At 41.0% G+C, this 25,221-nt stretch overlaps 1 protein-coding gene across 13 annotated transcripts in view; it reads right to left on the minus strand.

Moving 5' to 3' along the window:
- Window positions 1-25,221, minus strand: part of LOC140195593 (centrosome and spindle pole-associated protein 1) — a 181,605-nt gene that overhangs the window by 111,855 nt on the left and 44,529 nt on the right. For 12 of the 13 annotated variants that reach the window (XR_011885525.1, XR_011885527.1, XR_011885528.1 and 9 more), the window contains 6 exons: window positions 16,310-16,402; window positions 12,562-12,663; window positions 10,604-10,698; window positions 3,495-3,591; window positions 2,369-2,426; window positions 756-997 (listed from right to left, as the gene is read on the minus strand). Coding sequence is in view for 9 of the 13 variants with exons in the window: in XM_072254286.1 (XP_072110387.1) it covers window positions 756-997; window positions 2,369-2,426; window positions 3,495-3,591; window positions 10,604-10,698; window positions 12,562-12,663; window positions 16,310-16,402 (687 nt within the window). In the remaining 4 variants the exon portion in view is untranslated. The remainder of the gene's footprint in view (window positions 1-755; window positions 998-2,368; window positions 2,427-3,494; window positions 3,592-10,603; window positions 10,699-12,561; window positions 12,664-16,309; window positions 16,403-25,221) is intronic. The other variant, XM_072254248.1, reaches the window with a different exon arrangement.

Raw genomic sequence — 25,221 nt, forward strand, 5'->3', positions numbered from 1 at the left:
ATATTTCTATTTAATTATTTATGGTTTTATTACTATTTAATTATTTATGGTGCAACTGTAACGAAAACCAATTTCCCCCGGGATCAATAAAGTACGACTATGACTATGATCCCCTTTTCCGTCCCTCACCTTATCTCCTTGCCCACACATTGCCTCCCTCTGGTGCTCCTCCCCCCTCTTCTTTCTTCCATGGCCCTTTGTCCTCTTCTATCAGACTCCCCCTTCTCCAATGCTATATCTCTTTCACCAATCAACTTCCCACCTCTTTACTTTAATCCCTCCCTTTTCAGGTTTCACCTATCACCTTGTGTTTCTCTCTCCCCTCCCCCACCTTTTAAATATACTCCTCAGCACTTTTTCTCCAGTCCTGCCAAAGGTTTTTGGCAGGAAACGTCAACTGTATATTTTTCCATAGATGCTGCCTGGCTTGCTGAGTTCCTCCAGCATTTTTCGTGTATTGCTTGGAGTTAAAAATAAAGTTTGTCATGATTGAATGGCAGAGCAGAACCAATGGGCTGAATCGCTTAATTCTGTTCCAATATCTTGTGGATTGTAAAGGTTCAAAAATGCAGTTCATCACAATCTTTTCAATGGCAATTAAATGCTGGTCTTCCACACCTTCATCTCATGAATTGTCAATCTAAAATGCAATCATACATTTTACAACAAATTTACATTTTCCCAGCTTTTATATTAACAGATTACACAAAGGTTTAAAAGCATAGATAAAATTTAACTGTCACATAGGTTTTTACCTTGGAGCCATTAAATTCCTAAGAGGATTCCACATTCTATCAGTCAGACCAACATTGTGATTCCTTTCATCAGCTGCAGGAGCCTGGAAAGCTACCCTGGGTCGCTCTGGTGGCTGTTCCTCAGCAGATCGGTCATCACTTGAATATTTTCCAATATGGACTTTACGTTTTTGGTCAGCGGCAGCATGTCTGCGGGAATTATGTTGGTGCGTAATAGCACCAAACTGCCTTATTCGATCTGGCTGTGAAACAGAACTAAGAATTACAACAAAGAACCAAATTTCATAGTTGTCATTGATAACAATCACCAAAACGTATTTACATTTACTTTCACAGAAAAATCCACATCATTTTATTCCCGGGCAAAAAAAAACAATGCTAAGTTCCAAGCCATAAAAAAATAAATGTAATGACATTTAAATGGTCAAATTAATGAGTCAAAGCATTGTACAGTTTAAATGGATGTAAATGTCATTAAATTTTCAGCAAGTGGTGCTGATCTGTAATTGTTACTGAAACAGTCAAATGACCTGTCTTAATGGGAATCTAAACCTTAAAAAGGTACTTAAGATTAGCACCAAAATACGGTTGGTGATGAGGGGAATGGAACAAAAATTCATGATTTTAAGATGTGGTATACTCCTGTTATATATAGGCAGGCTTATGAAAAGAGAACAAAGATATTAAGTGCAATATTTTTGGGTGGCAAGTTTGGGAATGTACTATGAGTATTCGTAAGCAGCAGCATATCAAAGTGGCAGAACGGGGGAAAAAAGTGAAAAGGACTAAAAATCCTTGAGAATGGCTTATATGCAAAGTTATAGAAACATAGAAAACCTACAGCACAATACAGGCCCTTCAGCCCACAAAGTTGTGCCGAACATGTCCCTACCTTAGAAATTACTAGACTTCCCCATAGCCCTCTATTTTTCTAAGCTCCATGTACCTATCCAAAAATCTCTTAAAAGACCCTATCCTATCCACCTCCACCACCGTTGCTGGCAGCCCATTCCACACACTCACCACTGTCCGAGTAAAATACTTAGCCCTGACATTTTCTCTGTACCTATTCCCCAGCACCTTAAACCTATGTTCTCTTGTGGCAACCATTTCAGCCCTGGGAAAAAGCCTCTGACTATCCACATGACTGGTTGGGCACAGGAGTACATTCAGCCAGAGACTCATTCCACCGAGATGCAACACAGAGCATCATAGGAAGTCATTCCTGTTTGTGGCCATCAAACTTTACAACTCCTCCCTTGGAGGGTCAGACACCCTGAGCCAATAGACTGGTCCTGGACTTATTTCCTGGCATAATTTACATATTACTATTTAACTATTTATGGTTTTATTACTATTTAATTATTTATGGTGCAACTGTAACAAAAACCAATTTCCCCCGGGATCAATAAAGTATGACTATGACCATGATCAATGCTTCTCATCTTATGGACAACCTTGTTATAGACAATCTGGACTTTTACAGATTGGAAATTAGAACCTTAAGTAACAAGCAAACCTATGTTCAGAATATATGCTGGCTCTAAGTACGTGCAAAAGAATCCATATCCAAATTCAAAGTGCAAAATAATGAAAAAAAGTTAAATTCTTACTTCCTTCTCTGGATCAACAGCTCCTGAAGCAGCAACATTGAGTTCAAGCTCCTTCTCCCTATGAAGTAAAGACAAAATTATTACAGCTGACGGATCTTCACTCAAATTTTCCACACTTTCTCTTCTCTAGGATCAGCAAAAGGTCCCAAAAGAGATAAAAATAATTGATTTGCTTAATCAGTCTTTAACAGAATTACTCCCAGATCTTTAGAGAAAAAAAATAAAGGCAATTCTGAAGAGTTAATTTGCCATTGAAGGGTCAACTTCGCTTTGCAGTTGACAACTCTGAAATCAAGTGACGGAGCATAAATTTCTACAGATTTTCCAGGATTTAGACAGGGAAATCTGCCCACTGAACCAGTGATCAATATGAGTGGGCCAACTAATCTGAAAACAGAAACCAGTTTTGGTGATTGTGAATGTCAGCCTATAATCTCCTTGATAGCTTTGACACTCAGTATGTCTAGGTTACAATTTAATTTTCTCTCGAAGAGTCTGTCAATTTTGATTGAAAAGGTCCTGTGTTGCATTTATTCAATACAATAACACTGAAAGTGAGGAAGAATAGATGACCAGCTTTGTCTTCTTACTACTGAATAACCCTTAACATTGAACAACATATTAACCAAGTAATTATGGTTTACAATGTATCAGCTCACACTTTCCCCAGCAGTACAGTTGATCAACACCTTAATCCACTAACTCACCCCTCCACATGCCTAATCACCACTACCTTATCATTTCCTGTCAGTTGTCTTATGTACAGACACTCCTGTGCCTACTGTCACTTTATGAACATACAATGAATCTATATTTAGCAATCATACGTATTTATATTTATTGTGTTTTTCTATTCTTGTTGCATTCTTTATCTTATTGTGTTTTTTTGGTGCAGCATCAGATCTAACGTAACAATTATTTTGTTTTCCTTTACACTTGCATACTGGAAGTGACATTAAACAATCTTGAATTTGTAAACTAAAAGCAACCAAGATTCACTTCAAGGAAGGGTAACAAAATACTTCAAAAAGAGTGTATCAATTTAAAGCACTACAGTTATAGTGCTAATAACTTTTATGTAATGAAAAAAATTTAAATCAGTTCACACCAAATACAAAATGTATACCTTTTCTTGCTTTTCTGCCTTTCTGATATTTGTTCTAACAATTCTTGTCTGTATCTTTCCATTCTTCTTCTTTGAGCACTCTCACGTTCATTGTTACCTAAAAATTAAGATTATTAAAATTCACTAAGATTTAAAAAAAATTCATTTCCCTAACTATGAACTAAAGTCATTTAGCAAATAAAAACAAGGGAAGCTCCGTATCTCAGTGACTTGTATTCTGCAACTTGCTTGACTTTTAAATCAAACTGTCGATAAAAAGAGGAAATTTGTCTAAATGTTTGAATAATACACATCTGGAAGCATAGAAACATAGAAACATAGAAAATAGGTGCAGGAGTAGGCCATTCGGCCCTTCGAGCCTGCACCGCCATTTATTATGATCATGGCTGATCATCCAACTCAGAACCCTGCACCAGCCTTCCCTCCATACCCCCTGATCCCCGTAGCCACAAGGGCCATATCTAACTCCCTCTTAAATATAGCCAATGAACTGGCCTCAACTGTTTCCTGTGGCAGAGAATTCCACAGATTCACCACTCTCTGTGTGAAGAAGTTTGTCCTAATCTCAGTCCTAAAAGGCTTCCCCCTTATCCTCAAACTGTGACCCCTCGTTCTGGACTTCCCCAACATCGGGAACAATCTTCCTGCATCTAGCCTGTCCAATCTCTTTAGGATTTTATACGTTTCAATCAGATCCCCCCTCAATCTTCTAAATTCCAACGAGTACAAGCCTAGTTCATCCAGTCTTTCTTCATATGAAAGTCCCGCCATCCCAGGAATCAATCTGGTGAAAACCTTCTTTGTACTCCCTCTATGGCAAGGATGTCTTTCCTCAGATTAGGGGACCAAATCTGCACACAATACTCCAGGTGTGGTCTCATCAAGGCCTTGTACAACTGCAGTAGTACCTCCCTGCTCCTGTACTCGAATCCTCTCGCCATAAATGCCAGCATACCATTCGCCTTTTTCACCGCCTGCTGAACCTGCATGCCCACTTTCAATGACTGGTGTATAATGACACCCAGGTCTCGTTGCACCTCCCCTTTTCCTAATTGGCCACCATTCAGATAATAATCCGTTTTCCTATTTTTGACACCAAAGTGGATAACTTCACATTTATCCATATTAAATTGCATCTGCCATGAATTTGCCCACTCACCCAACCTGTCCAAGTCACCCTGCATCCTCTTAGCATCCTCCTCACAGCTAACACTGCCGCCCAGCTTCGTGTCATCCGCAAACTTGGAGATGCTGCATTTAATTCCCTCATCCAAGTCATTAATATATATTGTGAACAACTGGGGTCCCAGCACTGAGCCTTGCAGTACCCCACTAGTCACTGCCTGCCATTCTGAAAAGGTCCCGTTTATTCCCACTCTTTGCTTCCTGTCTGCTAACCAATTCTCTATCCACATCAATACCTTACCCCCAATACCATGTGCTTTAAGTTTGCACACTAATCTCCTGTGTGGGACCTTGTCAAAAGCCTTTTGAAAATCCAAATATACCACATCCACTGGTTCTCCCCTATCCACTCTACTAGTTACATCCTCAAAAAATTCTATGAGATTCATCAGACATGATTTTCTCTCTCTCCTCTCTCTCTCTCGTAAAAGCCATGAAAAAGACATCATCACGGACGCACACACAGACGCGCATGCATGCAGGCACACGCAAAAAAAAAAGAAAATATTAAGAGGGCTGTTGAATGATGTTCAACAACTCATGATGTACAGAGAAGGAAAAATGAAGATTTTGAGCTTGTGAAGAAGAATTCTTCTTGTGAAGAGAAATTCTACACATGTCCTGCTACATGATAGAATTTTTTGGCCTATGAGCATAGAATAGCAGTCAGAAGTTATAATAAAGGAAAGAAAATATTAAGGGCCAGCTGGTGGCGCAACGACATGGCGCCAGACCCGGGAGCGGAGGTTCCTAGGTTTGAAACTAGTTGGGTCCATTCCCGAGTACGCTTTCCATCCGTGCTGGGTTGAGTGTCAAGATCACAACTCGACCTCATAAAATAAAGGGAAAATACTGCAAAAACTATCTGTGTGAGGAGTGGCGTCTCCATCCATCTCTGTCTGTCTGTCTGTCTCTCTCCTCTCTCTCTCTCTCGTAAAAGCCATGAAAAAGAGATCATCACGGACGCACGCACAGACGTGCATGCATGCAGGCACACGCAAAAAAAAAGAAAATATTAAAAGGGCTGTTGAATGATGTTCAAAACAAATTAGAGACAGAAAAAGAAATTCTCAGATAGGGGGCATTACTGAGGTGCAAAATGAGGATTATGCATCTAACCAGTAAATGATGCTTACAACTTCAGTAAAGGAGGTGCTCAATGCTCTTTAATGATAGTGATATTCATCTGGGCATAACTTTAAAGACTGCATTTGGCACAAAATAGAGGAGTAGTAAGAGTGATTATAAAGTCATAGAGTTATAGAGCACTAGAGCACAGAAACAAGTGTAACACCTATGTAGCACCGGTCTTATTGTGTGTGACTAGTTGCCGCACCCTTGAGAAAAATCAAATTACATAGAACTAGACTAGTTGCAAGTAGGCCATCAGAAGATTCTACGTATCAGAAGGAGGCAGTGAATAGAAACCACACACTTCTGGAGATAAGTTTTGTTTAAAAGAAAAAGACAATATATTTACATGAGCAAGAACAATGCAAAATTTCAACCTTCTGTTTAGCTTCCAAATTTTAGATATCGAACCAAAACAAATTCCTTTTTAATTAGAATCAGCGAGATTCCTTTATTACTAATTTCTGTAACTAATTAGATCTAATTTTATTCTCTATTTAAAAGTTTACAAACTAAATTTTCCTTTTTACTTATCCCTAGTTAGTTAGAAAACCAAATATAATTCCTATTCTTGTGTATATAGTTAACTTCAGTTTCAGTTCCAGACGGTATATCTACAAGCTTAAATTCAAATTCAAGAATTATATATACACAGTTTAACTCCTTTCACGACAATTCTCCAACATCACATTTTTAAACAAAGTAAATCTCATTCAATTAACTTATCAAAGTCTTTGCAAAAATAATCAGTTCTTGCAGAAAATTAGATTCGGATTCCTCGAATGAAAATAAACTTGTACATCCAACCATACTAAATCCTCTACGTTATTACACATTTCATTCCCGCCCTGGTTCGTCGAATCTTGGGCAGCTCACCATCTTCTTTCTCAGTTCATTGGAATGCAATAGTTTATTATCCATGGCAAGTCAATTCACAAACTTGTACAAAAAACTTGACCAAATCCCTTGGTATGATATTACAGAACTAATTCCCAACCACACGGTAGATATCTTGGACACTTGTCTCTGCCAATATTGTCTTGTAACTGCTGTGTGTTGTAGCCATAGCTTCAATACAGGTGTCCCCCTCTTTTCGAACGTTTGCCTTATGAAACCTCACTGTTACGAAAGACCTACATTAGTACCCTGTTTTCACTAACAGAGGGTGTTTTCACTGTTACGAAAAAAGCAGCACGCGATAAAAGGCAGCGCGCACCCCGAGCAGCCGCTCTCACCCGGATTTGGAACTGCAACCTCACCGGCATTGCTTCAACACATGCCTGTGAGCAGCCGTTTGCAAGATGAGTTTTAAGGTATCGGAAAAATTCTGAAAGAGCTCGTAAGGGTGTTACACTTAGCGTAAAACTAGACATAATTAAGCATTTTCATCACGGTGAATGAAGTAAGGACTAAGTGAGTTTGGTATGTGGAAGCTGACGAAGACGATGTTGAAGAGGTTTTGGCAATTGGAAGAGGAAAGAATAACAATCGAAACCGAATGAGTAATGATAAAGCACGACTTTAATTTTAAAACGGTACGTTGGTTTAGGGGATATTTGCAGGATGGTTTGAATGCTTACAAAGAACTGTATGATAGAAAAATGCGCGAGGCTCAGCAGTCAAGCAAGCCTTTCACATCAGCCACACCAGACGACGAACCTCGACCTTCAACATCAAGGCAGGCAGTCATAGGAGAAGATGAGCTGCCTGCTCTAATGGAAACAGATGACGAGATGACACCCCAGTGTCCCACCACCCCAACACCCAGGCCGCAGACAGATACCGATGTCGGTACCAACATGTACCATGACCTCTGGCTGTTCACCTTCCCACTTCAGGCTATCATGGACCCAATCAGAAACATCCCGGACCCACTAGGCAGTGTCTCCCTTCTATGCCTGTACCTTCCCTGCTAAATAACTCAAGATTGGTGCTCCAGTTATAGCCGCTGATAGGCCATGTAAAATGGACAAATGCTACAAAGCTCCCTTTATAAATAATCGCTGCCGACCTGCGAGAAATCCCTCTTGGTAAAGCTCTGTTGACCATGCTGGTGGGCTGATACTTGCAAACAGGGATAGGAGGAAGTTGTTCATTGTCTTCAGAAGGAAGAAATCCACAAGGGAGCAATAGGTTCCTGTGTAATGTTCATATGGGCCCAGAGTGGTTCTCAAGACATACCTTGTAAACGGGTACCAGCTTGACTCACCACTATATAGACTACTTCTTCCCATTTATCAGCAAGTTTCTTTTTACCTCGTAGGCACACATTCCTTCCTATATTCAGTCTCTTTCTTTCCATTCTGAAGCTGTCAGATCTTTATCATATCTGGTCTTGTTTCAGTCTGCCATTTTCTGTGAGCTCCCCGTAGCTATCTTGAAGCTTTCCTCAAGATGAGATTTCAAACTTTATACGTTCTGAGAAAGTGATGTGCCATGTTTGTCTTTCAAAGGTAGTCAGAAAGCTAAGACAACTGAGTTATCGTCCAAACATCAATTCATATCGACTAAAGCCAGTCGTCTCATTCCTAGTACGATTATAAGCATGGACTAGTGATTTCACAAATTCTTGCCAGCGACTTTTATTTTTCCTCTCCAGGGTTAAGAAGGTCCTGTTAAGCCTCTCAACGGGATTTCCTCTATGATGATACGGTGTAGTTCTGACTTTTTGAATTCCAGCTATCTCACACAATTGTTTAATTAAGTGGGATTCAAATTCAGGCCCTCTATTGCTGTACAGGCGCTCGGGATAACCATAATGTGAGATGAAATTCTCCCATTGGCATTTCACAGCCATATTGGCTTTTTGGTTTGGTGTATGAATAACCAAAGCATTCCCATCTAGACCATGCCAAACTATAAATCTCCCTAGTTCCATCGACCTGCAACCAGACCATAGACCTCCATACCCCCACCATCCACATACCTATCAAATTTTCTTAAATGTTGAAATCGAACCTGCATTCACCACTTCTGATGGCAGCTTGCTCCACACTCCCACCACCGTCTGTGGGTTTAGGTTTGTGAAGAAATTTCCACTCATGTTCTCCTTAAACCTTCACCTTTCATTCTTAACCCATGACCTCTAGTTCTGGTCTCACCCACCTCAATGGAAAAATTATCAATGGGTATTCCTGATATTCCCAGTTTCAGAATGGGATACTGGCCAATATTAATTTACATATATCCTTTACCCATTCTATCCCATCATAGCCATAGAGCTCCAACTCTATACACATCCAGTTCCTTGACCTTCTCTTTCCCAATCAGAACCATTGATTTTACCAGTCATCAATCCCCACCTCTGGCAATGATTGTTCCAGTGATCAACCACCGATTCCATTGGTCATATTCTGCCAGCCCAGATATAGGTGCCTCTCTGATACTACAAATGCCTTTCTCTAATGTATCCCACCAAAAATATCACAAGTGACACTTGCAATTTCTCCAACACATGTACAAATCCTTCCCAACCACATAACTGCTAATCCCGACACCTTTAATCTTGACATTAATTCTGCTGGTCCCAATTCCCACACTGCAGCCTTTAACAATTCTGATGTCCTAATGTCCCATCCTCACAAAAATACATTTTTGCTCATACAGATCTGACCTCCACAGCTCCATCTCCATCAACTTAGCATTGCATATTGAGTCCCCCTCTACACATCAAGAGTGCCAGCCTTTTGAAGGATTTATCACAACATTCTAATTTTTAGAAGTCCATTTTTATTGGAAATTTAGGCACGAACATTTATGATTTTAAAAAAACAATGCAAGATAAAGACAGAAAGATACTAAATGTCTTACTCTCATGCAATTAACCCCAGCCTATAATCCCTTCTAGTTTTTGACTATTGTTTGTCACTAATCAAATATAGAATGTTGTAAATAAAGCTAAAAGAAATTGTCCTGAGATTGATAATTGGACTAAAAATAAAGCATCATAAACATTGCATATGTATGTGCTTAAGACATGTATGGAATGATATATCTGTGTTGCTGTCACCAATTACCAACATCACATTTTAGCAATGCAGTTAAATAGCTAATAATTAAAAAGGACGGAGTTAAAATTACTCAACTAATGCAGGTTACAACTTTGTCTTGTGGATAGTAACCAAATACTTCCTTGTGACCCCCACCCAAACCCCCTACAGAAGGAATGCAGCATATGTAATTGGGAAAAGATGACAATTGGAAGAGCACTGTGCATAATCATAAACCATTTCCCGACTAGAATGTTCATACAATTTAAGTCATTCTACATACATTTAGTAGTAATTATAACATATAGGGAGATTCCTAGATGATGCCTTTTCACCATTTGGAAAGTTTCAGGGAAAACACCGGGCCAGAACTTATGCCAGCAACACACTACACATACTTGTTTCTGTCCCAAATATCAAGTGTGAACTTACTTTTTGCAGATTCACTGTTGTGAATCTATGCCTTGAAGAAGTCCCCTTCTTAAACTGCAACACATTGTATATCAGCAGGACACTGCCTGCCTTCATTTTGCTCCATGGAGAGAAGGAAGGGGCAGGGTACCAGAACATCAGCAGTAAAATGTCTAACACAACCCATCATGGACATACAATTGTCAAATACACTAAAATTGTTAAAGTGCCTCAAATTAAATGTTTTTTTCCCCTCGACAGGTACACTGAGAAAAACTGATTAATTCCTGGTTTAGAAACACTACTTCTTAATTCCTGGTTTAGAAATACTACTTCTTAATAAGTTTGCAACCAACATATTAGTTTATAAAATTTAATAAATTTCTGACTTACCTAATAATAAACCAGTACCAAATATGGCATCATCTTTCACTAAAGCAGACTTGGAGCGTTCTCTTGGTGAATCAGGTACTTCATTTATTAAATATCTATTGGAATCGAGAAATGTTAAGACTATGACAGAGATATTATTACCAAATGACAAGCCATAATTAAAAAATGGAATTGCCCGCATTATAGATGCAAAACTAAAAATAATAAATCTTTCTTCCTCTGATTAAACACAAAAAACTGTTTGATATAAACAGCAAAGTACATAATTACATATAACACCACCATGCCAATGATTTTTGAGACCGCCTGGCAAAGGAAGCCATTGAAGTAAAACTAGAGGCAAAGAATTTTAACAAAGATTAAGGTCTCGTCCTACAGAAGAACTGGAATTTAACTGTAAACAAGTTGGGACAAAGGAAACCTGATGCAATGAGGACTAACCAATCAGGAGTGATGGACAACGGGGGTATATATAACACTGGACTGGACGTGCCCAGGCATCATCCCTGATGAAGATGGTAAAGTTTGTCATTGAAACATTGATTAAAGTCAATACCTGTACCTGGCTGAAAGCCCAGAAAGAGTTTATTTGTCAAATACACCAGGAAAGCACTAGATCCTTTTTCATATCACACCGTGGTAGCGTAGCAGTTAGCGCGATGCTATTACTGCTTGGGACATTCCAGAGATTAGAGTTCAATTCTGGTACCGTTCTGTAAGGAACCTCTGTACACGTTCCCCATGGAATGTGCGGGGTTTTCCCCAGGTGCTCCAGTTTTCTCCCACAGTCTAGAGACGTACTGGGCAGGTTAGCTGGTCATCGTAAATTGTCCCATGATTAAGTTAGGGTTAATCAGGGTCCGGGAGTTGCTGGGACAGCATGGCTCGAAGGTCCTACTCCACAGTATACTGTTAAATTAATTAATTAAACTACACCATCTATGCTTATCTGAAAAAAGACATATCTTAGGTTTTACAACTTATCCAAAAGGGATAATCACAAATTGGGAGAAAATAAAAATTTCTCTCTATTTTTGACATGAAAAATGTGTAATTTTCTGCTGTATACTCATTTAAGCTATACACAAACCTTTAGTTACATAGAGTTCTCATTAATTGAATATGCTTTCTATGAAGCGTGGAGAACTACCAGTGCAAATTTTTAAATCATCTCTCATTAATCTGAACATATCTGAAATTGGTGATCCTAATTTACAACAAATCTTCATTTACACTAAATCCAAAGAATTTATTGGTCAAGGCATAGAATATGACAGCAAAGAGATCATATTAAAAGTCAGAAAACCTAAGTAGGAGTCACAGCTTGAGCACCACACGGAGATTAAATCTCCAAAATATAGCAAATATATGAAAGGATTTGAAAGGGTGTTGCCAAGACTGGAGAAGTATAGTTATAAGAAAAGACTACGTAGACTGGATTTGTTTTCTTTGGGAAAATAAAGACTGAGAAATTCAAATGAGGTGAATTAAAATGTGAGACACCTATACAAGGTGAATTAAAATGTGAAACACCTAGACAAGGTGAACAGAAAAAAAAGCATTACCTTCAGCATAGAGGTCACTGAGGAATAGATCCATTAATTTGGAAAAGGAGAAAAAAATACACAATGAGGTAATGGCCTCAAAGGCACTCATCACATTTAGAAATGTATTTGGATGACTGCTTCAACAGAATAATTGACAAGGTTATGAACCAAGAGCAGGACTTGGCCAAGGACCCCTTTTGACTGTAAACTCACTACTGTCCTGTGATATAAATTTCTATGATTCTAATGAAGAACTTCAAAAGCTCTCCTATACTTCTCAATGCTGATCGAGACAAGACAAGGCAGGAAAAAAAAACAAGTATAAAAGAGTTGGCTTGTTTGGCTCTTAGAAAGAAACATGCTGAATACCTTGCTAAGAAATATAAAAATACAATAGAATGGATGTTTTACCTAGATTTTTCTGTGGCTGAAACAGGACGCCTTCTGTACTCTTTCTTATATTCATCTTGAATGTACAGTGGAAGCTCCTGATCATACCGCTCTTTGTACTGCCTGTAGTAAAATTAAATAATTTTGTATTGATTTAATAGATTACAGGCTTCCATACAGCAGAAAAATGTTGGTGGTGAATTAAATGAAGAATGCTTAAGTAATTCCATACTTCTCTGCAGACTTTACCTTTACAGTTTTCTGCCAACACCATTGCGAGTCCTTTCACATCTTGGTTGCATTTTGATGAGAAAATGTCTGAGTGGAACTCAAACTATGATTCACAACATGCTGGAGGAACCCTTCATCGGGAACATTCCAGCCCGAAACATTGACTGATCGTTTCCACAGATGCTGCCCGACCTGCTGAGTTCCTCCAGTGTGTTGTGAGTGTTGCTTTGACCCCAGCATCTGCAGAATATTTTGTGTTTACGTCAAGCTATGATTACTAGTTATGTTCTGAATTTTAGTATGACCTCCCTGCTCTAAGCCTTGGCCAATGAATTTAAAGAATTGCAGCTGAAAAATCAGCACCAGAAATAGCAACCAACTTGTTTTAGGAGTGTAATGAATTCCAATGACTGAACCATCACAAAAAGTGAACGAGATAAACATCAAGTTATTTTAACTCCAGCACATTGTGTAACTGGTGAAATTGTTTCAATACACAAGAAATCAAAACATACATTCCAAGTGATTACTTGGTGTCTGCTTCACACTTTCAGGTGCTTTTGCGGTCAGACTAATTCATGCATAACTTAAATTTACATCCAAGTGATTACCCTCAATTACTGTTTATCAAACTGTAAATATATAGCCTGCAGAAAAGTATGGAATACAACAACCTTGGGATTTATATTCTAAACTATCTATGAAAATCTTGAATTGCAGTTAATTTCACAGGGATTGACAATGGGTGCATCAAAGCTAATTGCACCACAGTTTGTTATTTATTGCATTGAAATTGGTACTTCCTGAACATGGAACAGACCCTTCAGACCACGAGTTTCCTGCCAAAAGGGTCAAATTAAACTCAATCTCTTCTGCCTGCACATGATCCAGATCTCTCCTTTCCCTGCACATTCAGGTGTTTATCTTAAAGCCTCTTCAATGTCACTATTGTATCTGCTTCCACTACTACCTTTGGCAGTTTCAGGCATCTACCACAGACTGCGTAAAGAAAACTTGCCCTGCAAATCTCTTTTAATCTTTTCCCCCGCCTCAGCTTAGTATTTGACATTTTTATCATTGGTAAATGATTCTGACTACCTACCCTCTCATAACTAAAAAAATTCTATGTCTCCCCTCAGCTGCTGAAGCTCCAGAGAAAACAAACAAGTTTGTACAAACACTTACAGCTTATACCATCTAAACTGGACACCATCCAGCATAAGTTCTGCCACTTTTTGGTTAGTTTTAGATTGCCCATCAACTCCATCTGTCCAAAACAACAATCACAACATGCTAGAGGAACTCAGCAGGTCGGGCAGTGTCCATGGAAAAGATCAATCGACATTTCCGGCCTGAACCCTTCGTCAGGACTATAGAGGGAAGGGGCAGAGGCCCTATAAAGAAGGTGGGGGGAGGGTGGGAAGGAGAAGGTTGGTAGGTTCCAGGTGAAAAACCAGTAAGAGGAAAGATAAAGGGGTGGGGGACAGGGGGGAGGCAGGGAGGTGATAGGCAGGAAAGATGAAGAAGGAATAGGGGAAAACACAATGGGTAGTAGGAGGAGCCGGAAACATGAGGGAGGTGATAGGCAACTGGGGGAGGGGGCAGAGTGACATAGAGATAGGGGAAGGGAGGGGGAGGGAATTACTGGAAGTTGGAGAATTCTATGTTCATACCAAGGGGCTGGAGACTACCTAGATGGTATATGAGGTGTTGCTCCTCCAACCTGAGTTTAGCCTCATCGTGGCAGTAGATGAGGCCATGTATGGACATATCTGAAGGGGAGTGGGAAGCAGAGTTGAAGTGGGTGGCTACTGGAAGATCCTGTCTGTTTTGGCGGACAGAGCGGAGGTGCTCGACGAAGTGGTCCCACAATCTGCGTCGGGTTTCACCGATGTAGAGGAGGCCGCACCGGGAGCACCGGATGCAATAGATGACCCCAACAGACTCACAAGTGAAGTGTTGCCTCACTTGGAAGGACTGTTTGGGGCCCTGAATGGTGTCAAGAGAGGAGGTGTAGGGACAGGTGTAGCACTTGCGCTTACAGGGATAAGTGCCGGGTGGGAGATCCGTGGGGAGGGATGTGTGGACCAGGGAGTTGCAGAGGAACCAATCCCTGCGGAAAGCAGAGAGGGGTGGAGAGGGAAAGATGTGCTCAGTGCTGGGGTCCTGTCGAAGGTGGCGGAAGTTGCAGAGGATAATGTGCTGGATCCAGAGGCTGGTGGGGTGGTAGGTGAGGCAACACTTCACTTGTGAGCCTGTTGGGGTCATCTATTGCATCCGGTGCTCCCGGTGCAGCCTCCTCTACATCGGTGAAACCCGACGCAGATTGAGGGACCGCTTCATCGAGCACCTCTGCTGAGTCCGCCAAAACAGACAGGATCTCCCAGTAGCCACCCACCTCAACTCTGCTCTCCACTTGCCTTCAGATATGTCCATACATGGCCTCCTCTACTGCCATGATGAGGCTAAACTCAGGTTGGAGGAGCAACACCTCATATACCATCTAGGTAGTCTCCAGCCCCTTGGTATGAACACAGAATTCTCCAACTTCTGGTAATTCCCTCCCCCTCCCTTCCCCTATCCCTATGTCACTCTGCCCCCTCCCCCAGTTGCCTATCACCTCCCTCATGGTTCCGCCTCCTTCTACTACCCTATCCTTTCTTCACCTTTCCTGCCTATCACCTCCCTGCCTCCCCCCTCCCCCACCCTTTTATCTTTCCCCTCACTGGTTTTTCACCTGAAACCTACCAGCCTTCTCCTTCCCACCCTCCTCCCACCTTCTTTGTAGGGCCTCTGCCCCTTCCCTCTACAGTCCTGACAAAGGGTTCCGGCCTGAACGTCGACCGATCTTTTCCACAAATGCTGCCCGACCTGCTGAGTTCCTCCAGCGTGTTGTGAGTGTTGCTTTGACCCCAGCACCTGCAGATTATTTTGTGTTTACCATCTGTCCAAAAGCTGCCTCCGCCATGCCATCTTGTGGAACTTTTGTAGATCTAATTTCTTGACCCTCTTAAAATTCAATACTCTATTTTTGGAGAGCTACGAAAATTAGTCATTTCAGTAATTGGGTTAGTTTTGGAATCTACTTGGTAAAAACTACTCTTTGTCTGTATATTCCTTTTGTAACATTAAGACCAAAACTCTCCACACCACTCCGCAAACAAACCAGTGTTCTATTCAATTTTGATGCAACCTCCTTGCTTTTTAGTACTACGCCACTGGAAAATATGACTTTATAAGCATCATAGGACATCCAGATGTATGCAGCAAGAGCTAATTGAACAATGGAAGTGAAATACAAGTCAAAATTAAAAGGACAGAATTTTATAAACAGTATAGCAGAAATCCCACAGACTCTCAAAAGGGTACAAAGAAATTTGTAGTTGACACTAGTGAACTAGAAGTAAAATCAGAGTACACGGAAAGTGTTTGATCAACTTAGTTGGGAGGTGGGAGACAGAATAAAAATAAGGATTATGCAGCATAAAGGGAAGCAAGAATCTCAAAATTATATTAATATATTTAAAGCATTATTCACCTGTATTCATTTTTCAATCTCTGAAAGTACTTGCTTGAATCCGGAAAATTATTTTCATAATCCCCTGATCTTTCTGTTTGTGTCTGCACATTTCTGGAAAAAAATAATCTATAGTTCAAATAGTTTAAAATTTTCTTTAACTGCAAAAATGATCAGCATATTAATAAAGATCAAATCAAATTCAATTTTAATTATCATTCAAACATACATGAATACAACTTTCCTCTGGAGCCAAGGTACAAAACATACACAGCATATGAATCAAAATAGCAAGCAAAGAAAAAATATATTTATAGCCCAACTCCCTGAACGACATGTCCCGTTGTAGACAGGATCAAAAAAAAAGCTGCAGAGGTTTGTAGACTCAGCCAGCTTCATCATGGGCACTAACCTCCCCACCATTGAGGAAATCTTAAAAAGGCAGTGCCTCAAGGTGGCAGCATCAATCATTAGGAACACTCACCATCCAAAACATGCCCTCTTCTCATAATTACCATCAGAGAGGAGGTACAGGAGTCTAAGAATGTATTGTCATATGTTATATGAATAGCTTCTTTCCCTCTGCCATCAGATTTTGGAAAGGCTCATGAATCCATAAACACTCTCTCACTTTTTAGCTCTTTTTCCCCACTATGTATTCTTATGTGTTTCGCATTGCAACTTATAATAACTTTTTATGTAGTCACTGTACGGCTGCCAAAAAACAAATTTCATGACAAAGTACTGTGCAAAAGTCTTAAGCACAAAGTACTGTGCAAAAGTCTTAAGCACATGACCACAAAAAATTGTAAAGCCAAGATGATTTCAAAAATAATGAAATTAAAAATTTTTAAATGTCAAACAAAATACTATAAACAGCAGTAACCAGAAAAAAAAAACTAAATCAAATCAAGCAACACACACAAAAAATGCTGGTGAACGCAGCAGGCCAGACAGCATCCATAGGAAGAGGTAGAGTCCACATTTCGGGCCGAGACCCTTCGTCAGGACTAACTGAAAGAAGAGCTAGTAAGAGATTTGAAAGTGGGAGGGGGAGGGGGAGATCCAAAATGATAGGAGAAGACAGGAGGAGGAGGGATGGAGCCAAGAGCTGGACAGTTGATTGGCAAAAGGGATACGAGGCTGGAGAAGGCATGGGACGGGAGGCTTAGGGAGGGAAGGGGGAGGGGGAGGGGGGAGTACGTACGTACGAACAAGCGAAGGGGAGGTGGGGCATTAACGGAAGTTAGAGAAGTCAAGTCCATGCCATCAGGTTGGAGGCTACCCAGACGGAATATAAGGTGTTGTTCCTCCAACTTGAGCGTGGCTTCACCTTGACAGTAGAGGTGGCAGTGAATAGACATATCAGAATGGGAATGGGACGTGGAATTAAAATGTGTGGCCACTGGGAAATCCTGCTTTCTCTGGCGGACAGAGCGGAGGTGTTCAGCGAAGTGGTCTCCCAGCCTGCGTCGAGTCTAACCAATACATAGAAGGTCGCATCGGGAGCACCGGACACAGTATATCACCCCAGCAAACTCACAGGTGAAGTGTTGCCTCACCTGGAAGGACTGTCTAGGGCCCTGAATGGTGGTGAGGGAGGAAGTGTAAGGGCATGTGTAGCACTTGTTCCGCTTACAAGGATAAGTGCCAGGAGGGAGATTGGTGGGAAGGGATGGGGGGGGGAAACGAATGGACAAGAGAGTCGTGTAGGGAGTGATCCCTGCGGAAAGAGAAAGTGAGGGAAGGGAGAGAAAGTGAGGGAAGGGATGGAAAGACGTGCTTAGTGGTGGGATCCCGTTGGAGGTGGTGGAAGTTACGGAGAATTATATGTTGGACCCGGAGGCTGGTGGGGTGATAGGTGAGGACAAGGGGAACCCTATTCCTAGCAGGGTAGCGGGAGGATGGGGTGAGAGCAGATGTGTGTGAAATTGGAGAGATACTTTTGAGAGCAAAGTTGATGGTGGAGGAAGGGAAGCCCCTTTCTTTAAAAAAGGAGGATATCTCCTTCGTCCTGGAATGAAAAGCCTCATCCTGAGAGCAGATGCGGCAGAGACGTTGGAATTGCAAGAAGTGGATGGCATTTTTGCAAGAGACAGGGTGGGAAGAGGAATAGTCCAGGTAGCTGTGAGAGTCTGTAGGCTTATAGTAGACATCAGTAGATAAGCTGTCTCCAGAGATAGAGACAGAAAGATCAAGAAAGGAGAGGGCGGTGTCCGAAATGGACCAGGTAAACTTGAGGGCAGGGGGAAAGTTGGAGGCAAAGTTAATGAAGTCAACGAGCTCAGCATGCGTGCAGGAAGCAGCGCCAATGCAGTCATCGATGTAGTGAAGGAAAAGTGGGGGACAGATACCAGTATAGGCTTGGAACATGGATTGTTCCACAAAGCCAACAAAAAGGCAGGCATAGCTGGGACCCGTACAGGTGCCCATGGCTACACCTTTAGTTCGGAGGAGTGGGAGGAGCCAAAGGAGAAATTATTAAGAGTAAGGACTAATTCCGCTAGACGGAGCACAGTGGTGGTAGAGGGGAACTGATTAGGTCTGGATCCAAAATGAAGCAGAGAGCTTTGAGACCTTCCTGGTGGGGGATGGAGTTATACAGGGACTGGACATCCATGGTGAAAGTAAGGCAGTGGGGGCCAGGGAACTTAAAATCATTGAAAAAATTCAGAGTGTGAGAAGTGTCACAAACATAGGTGGGAAGGGATTGAACAAGGAGGCATAAAACAGTGTCCAGGTATGCAGAAATGAGTTTGGTAGGGCAGGAGCAATCTGAGACAATGGGTCTACCTGGACAGGCAGGTTTGTGGATCTTGGGTAGGAGGTAGAAACAGGAAGTGTGGGGTGTAGGAACTATAAGGTTGGTAGCAGTGGATGGGAGATTCCCTGAGCTGATAAAGTTGGTGATAGTGTGGGAGACAATGGCCTGGTGCTCCTTAGTGGAGTCATGATCGAGGGGTAAATAAGAGGAGGTATCCATGAGTTGTCGATGTGCCTCGGCAAGGTAGAGGTCAGTACGCTGGACTACAACAGCAACCCCCCTTATCAGCGGGTTTTATAGTAAGGTTAGGATTAGTGCGGAGGGATTGGAGAGCACAGTGTTCGGAAGGAGAGGTTGGAATGGGAACGAGGTGTGGTGAAGTTGAGACAGTTGATGTCCCATCAGCAGTTTGCAATAAAGAGATCCAGAGCAGGCAGAAGACCAGAGCAGGGTGCCCATGAAGAGGAGGAGGGTTGAAGACGGGAGAAGGGGTCATCGGTGGGGATGGGAGAGTCCTTGCCGAAGAAGTAGACTCGAAGACGGAGCCGGCGGAAGAAGAGTTCAGCATCATGGCAAACGCGGAACTCGCTGAGGTGTGGGCAAAGGGGGACAAAGGTAAGGCTGGTGAAGGGGGACAAAGATAATGCCTCAAAGATGTTGAGATCAGTGCTCTGTGGAGGGAATACCATCAGTTGTGGAACATCTTGTCTTTCTTTTCGCTGAAAATAAGTTCAACATGACCCTGGTCATGCATTTGGGACCACTGCCCTGCTGTAGAATGAAATTGGGTCCAATCAGATGCCTCCCTGATGGTATTGCATGACGGATGAGAACCTGCTTATACTTCTCTACATTGAGGATTCCATTATTCTAACCAGATCACCAAATCCATTTGCAGAAATGCTATCCCAAGCCTGCAGGAAACCTCCGTTGTGTTTCACTGTTGGCTGCAGACATTCATGTGGTGCTCTCCAGTTCCTCTACAAACAAATTGCCTCCTATTTGAGCCAAAAAATTCAAATTTTGACTCATCAGTCTAGAGCATTTGCTGCCATTGTTTAGCACCCCAGTCCTTCTGTTTTTGTGTATAGGTGAATCTTGAGGCTTTGTTTCCACTTCAGAGGAATGGCTTTTTGGAAACAACTCTTCCATGAAGACCACTACTGACAAGACATCTCTGGACTGTAGAGGGGTGTACTTGGGTTCCAGTAGTTTCTGTGAGTTCAGAGCAGGTAGTAGTATTGGATTTCTTCCAATTAGATTAGATATGTCTGATGTACCTATCATCTGCTGCACTCAGTTTCTGTGGCTGATCACCGTGTTCCTGGTCCTCAGCTTTGCCCCTTTCTTTGTGCATCTTCAGAAGAGCATGGACAGCACATCTTAAAACTCTTGCCTGCTGCAAAATTTCTGCTTGGGAAAGACATTGCTGATGCAGGATGATCACCTTGTGTCTTGTTTCTATACTCGCCTTGCCATGGTGAAAGAATTGGTGATTTACATCTACCACACCATCACCTTTTAGTTTGGTTGTCGTTCACCCAGTTTGATTCCTTCCAGTTTGATGGAGGAGAAGATGGCAGCGCGTGCAGCCACTTCAGTGGTGATGTCTGTAACCTGTCAAGTAGGGGACTATGCACAATTCTGATTTGATGGAGACAGACGTGAGAGCACGGAGGAACATCTGGAAAAATTCTAAAATGCCCACTTCGCTGCCACTGCTACTGTGTGGTAACGAGAATCTCCAGAGCAAAAGGTCCCGAAATCCTCGGCTTTGCGTGTTTCAGCGGCCGGGGTGAGGACAAAGGTGCTCGGCAGAGGATGGCACTCGGGAGTCTGTATCCGAGAGGCTGTTCAGAAGCTCAAAGTTTTCGGACAGATGGACTCAGTGTCGGTTGTGGTCGGCTGCTTCCAAGGCATCGGCAAGTTGACAGTGCCTGGAGGTTTATGGCCGGGAGTTTCTCCCGTTTGCCGCCTGCTATCGGGGACTCGGGGACTTCTGAGACTTTATTTACTGTGCCCATGGTTTGTTCTTCATCAAATTATGGTATTGCTTTGCACTGCTGTAACTATATGTTATAATTATGTGGTTCTGTCAGTGTTAGTCTTTGGCTTGTCCTGTTTTCTGTGATATCACTCCGGAGAAACATTGTATCATTTCTTAATACATGTATACATTTCTAAATGTCAATAAAAAGACTGAGTGTTCTCATAACCTAATCTACATCGTTTCTGTTTCAGCTCGTCAGTTTAGTTCATTCAACTTATTATGTCATTGATCACTAACATCCTGTTTGTTTTTTTTTTGTTTAATCATGCACAGGGGTATATACCAATAAAACAATAAAGTTTTTATTTGAAAAGTGGTCTACTACTTAGTATGTTACTTTAACACAATACAAAAAAGTTTTCCGTAACCTTCATTTTCCAAAAAGTTAAATGTTTTGTTACATGCTCAAGGAGATTTGTTTTTTTTTTGTGAGAATGATGTAATGGTCTTTTAGAGGTCACCTGATGTGATTTTCCCACCGATGTGAGGTCACGTGATGACATGTGCCCCGTGACTATATAAGGGTCGACCCAGGTGACTCAGTTGGTTTTTGAGTTTGTAGATTTCCAGGTAGAACGTGCTGTATCTCCATTTCTGTTGCGTGTTTGTTTTTGTGACGCAGTTTCATTTTTAAAACGGTTGTGCGTCCTGTTGCAAAATACCATATTATTTGGACTAGAAATTTTTGCTAGATGTGTTGATTTACTCAATTCCAACATTCGAAGGGAGAGTGAAGAATTCATCAACGTGCAGGATCGGAGGATCGAGAGAAGTCGGCATCATTTGGCAGTTTAATAAAGGATCGACCTTATTGAGTCTTCATTGGAGTAGCAACCTGCATCGAGATAACTCTTGCCAAACGAGCAACGAGTTCATGCAAAGGTGTGCTCGCTCTCTCTCTCTCTCTCTCTCTCTCTCTCTCTCTCTCAAGGAATTTAAGGTCAGTCGATTTAAACTGTTTATTTTCAGCATCGTGAATCCTGTGGACAGAACCAGCAGTAAAGGTGCGTCTGTGAAGAAATCCTTCTCCAGAGAAGTCTCTCCCAATTGAACGTGTAAATCTGTTGGACTTTCGAAGTTATCGCTTTAAGAACTGTTTTCACATTTAACGCTTTAAAAACCAGAGGCGAGTGGCGAGTTGGTGAACGGCTGCATATCTGTTGACTTCCGGTTAAAGCTTTTGTTTGATTTTTTTTTCCCTTACCATTTATCGGTGTTTTTAATAAATGTTTGGTTATTTTTATATAACCTGTCTCGATTGATATTCATTGTTGCCGGTTACGTAACATAAACTTGGGGGCTCGGCCAGGAAATGTTCTGATTTTGAGTTTAAGTGCTGGTAATTGCCATTTTGATTTGGAAAAGGGAAATACCCGATTTTTTTTTTTGGTTTTATTGGTGTGTGTGTTGTATTCGGCAACAATGGATATTGACGGGTTTTTGAAGACACCTGACTCGGGATTTTTAGAGAATGCCAGAAAACCTGACGTATTGGAGATTGCTAGGAAGTTGGATATTAAAGGAATTACGAGAAATTCTACCAAGGCTTTCATACAAAGAAAAATTGCTGAACATTATATTACTTTGAATTTTTTTGATGAGGAGGCGTTAGATAAGTTTCCAATGAGTAATCTGGAAATGCAGTTACATCTCGAACAAGTTAAAGCAATTAGAAGCTGATTTGGAAAAGAGTCGGTTAGAAGCTGTAAATAAACAGAAGGAATTCGAGGCTATGGAGGCTATTAAAAAAAGGGAATTCCAAGAAAGAGAAGCCCTTAAAAAAAGGGAGTTTGCAGAAAGAGAAGCTAAAAACCAGAGGAAATTCGAGCTAGAGATGCAGAAATTAAAGTTCGGGAGTCAGTCTTCTGGTTCTTCAAAACAGTTTAATGCTAGTCGTGAGGGCATTTTGGCTCTCCATTTAATGAAGCTGATGTGGACACATATTTCCAACATTTCGAAACAGTTGCTCTGAGTTTAAAGTGGCTGAAGGACCAATGGCCAGTGATGTTACAAAGTGTAATTAAAGGCAAGGCACAACAAGTTTATACAGCTTTAAATGCTGAGCAAGCACTGGATTATGATATTGTTCAGCAGAATATATTAAAGGCATACGAGATGGTTCCGGAAGCATATAGAGAAAGATTTAGAAGTTTGAAGAAATCGGTGGAAAAAAACTTATGTGAAATTTGCCTATGAGAAATCTGTGTGTTTTGAGAGATGGGTTTCCTCTAAAAATGTGAATGGGGAGTATAATAAATTAAAAGAGCTGATTTTGCAGGAGGAATTTAAAAGAAGCATTCCTGTTGAAGTGAGAACATACTTAAATGAACGGGACACTACTACATTGCAGGAGATTGCTAAATTGGCTGACGAGTATGTTTTAATTCACAAGAATAAATTTTCTCCAGGTAAAATTTTTTAAAAGGAAAACTAGCACAGAGAGTCAAGGTAAATCAGAAATTAAATCTGAAGTTAGTGAGAAAAGTAAGGATGAAGGGAGACATGTGAAGGAAAGAGAGTTTGGCATTTTTGTAATTATTGTAAGAAACCTGGACATGTAGTAGCTAATTGCTTCCGATTGAAAAGGAAAGAGAAAGAAGTGGCCCCAGACGCTTGTGTGCAGCATATTGAAAAACCTGTAAAGCCACAGGGTTTAGAAAATATTGATGAAGATGTGTCAGAGTCTGACCAAGTTACGAAGGGGTATGAACATTTTATAACAGAAGGATTTGTATTCTTGAAAGAAGGATCCAATGCGGTACCAATAAGGATACTTAGAGATACTGGAGCTTTGCAATCACTAATATTAGACGGTGTGCTAAGGTTTAGTGATGAGTCTGACATTGGTGAGGTAAACTATATAAGAGGGGTAGGGAGCGTCCTTATGCCTGTACATTTACACAGAGTAAATTTAAGGTCAGGATTAGTTACAGGGTTTGTTAAAGTAGGACTACAATCCAATTTACCTGTGAAAGATGTTTCTCTTTTGTTAGGGAATGATTTAGCAGGTGGACAAGTTTTTCCTGAAGTGCATTTGACAATCAATTCAAATTCTGAGGAACCACAGAGGGATTCTAACACAGATTCTTCCTGTGTTGTAACAAGAGCTATGGCTAAAAAGACTGATGTAAAGGATGAGGTTGTTGCCCATGACAGTTCAAATCAAGATTCGAATTTTGAGGATGTATCAGAAACGTTCTTGCCTACCTTATCTGATCAGGATTTTGATGGTAAGTCTGATCAGGAAGATTTGTCTTTATCTCGGAAGGAGATGATAGCAGAGCAGGGTAGAGATCCTGAGATAGTTAAATTAAAAGAACAAGCTCTTCCAGATAGTGAAATTGAAAAAGTACCAGTTGGATATTATTTTGAAAAGGAGGTATTAATGAGAAAGTGGAGATCGCCTACAGTTCCTGCTAGTGAGGAATGGGAAGCTAATCATCAGGCAATAGTTCTAAAATTTACCGAAATGAGATTTTGACTATGGCTCATAGTATTCCTTTGGGTGGTCATTTAGGGGTAAAGAAAACTATGAACAAAGTTTCTAAACATTTTTATTGGTCTAGTTTAAGACAAGACGTGGCGACATTTTGTAGAACGTGTCATATGTGTCAAATTGTTGGTAAACCTAATCAGGTTACTCCAGTGGCCCCACTACAACCAATTCCTGTATTTGGTGAGCCGTTCTCAAAAATCATTGTAGACTGTGTAGGTCCTCTGCCAAAAACTAAAACTGGACATCAATATTTATTAACTATTATGTGCACAGCGTCTAGGTTTCCAGAGGCAGTACCTCTTAGGAATATAACAGCCAAAACAGTGACAAAGGCTCTTATAAAATTCATTACTTATTTTGGATTGCCTAAGGAAATACAATCAGATCAAGAGAGTAATTTTATGTCTGGGTTGTTTCAGCAGATAGTTTATAAACTGGGAGCAAAGCAGATTATTTCCTCAGCCTATCATCTAGAATCACAAGGAGCCTTGGACAGATTTCATTCTGCACTAAAAACTATGATTAGGACATATTATGTGGAAAATGAAAAGGACTGGGATGAAGGTATACATTTATTACTTTTTGCAGTAAGGGAGGCAGTACAGGAATCATTAGGTTTTAGT

This window comes from Mobula birostris, chromosome 1 (assembly GCF_030028105.1).
Source record: "Mobula birostris isolate sMobBir1 chromosome 1, sMobBir1.hap1, whole genome shotgun sequence".
NCBI lineage: Eukaryota > Metazoa > Chordata > Chondrichthyes > Myliobatiformes > Myliobatidae > Mobula > Mobula birostris.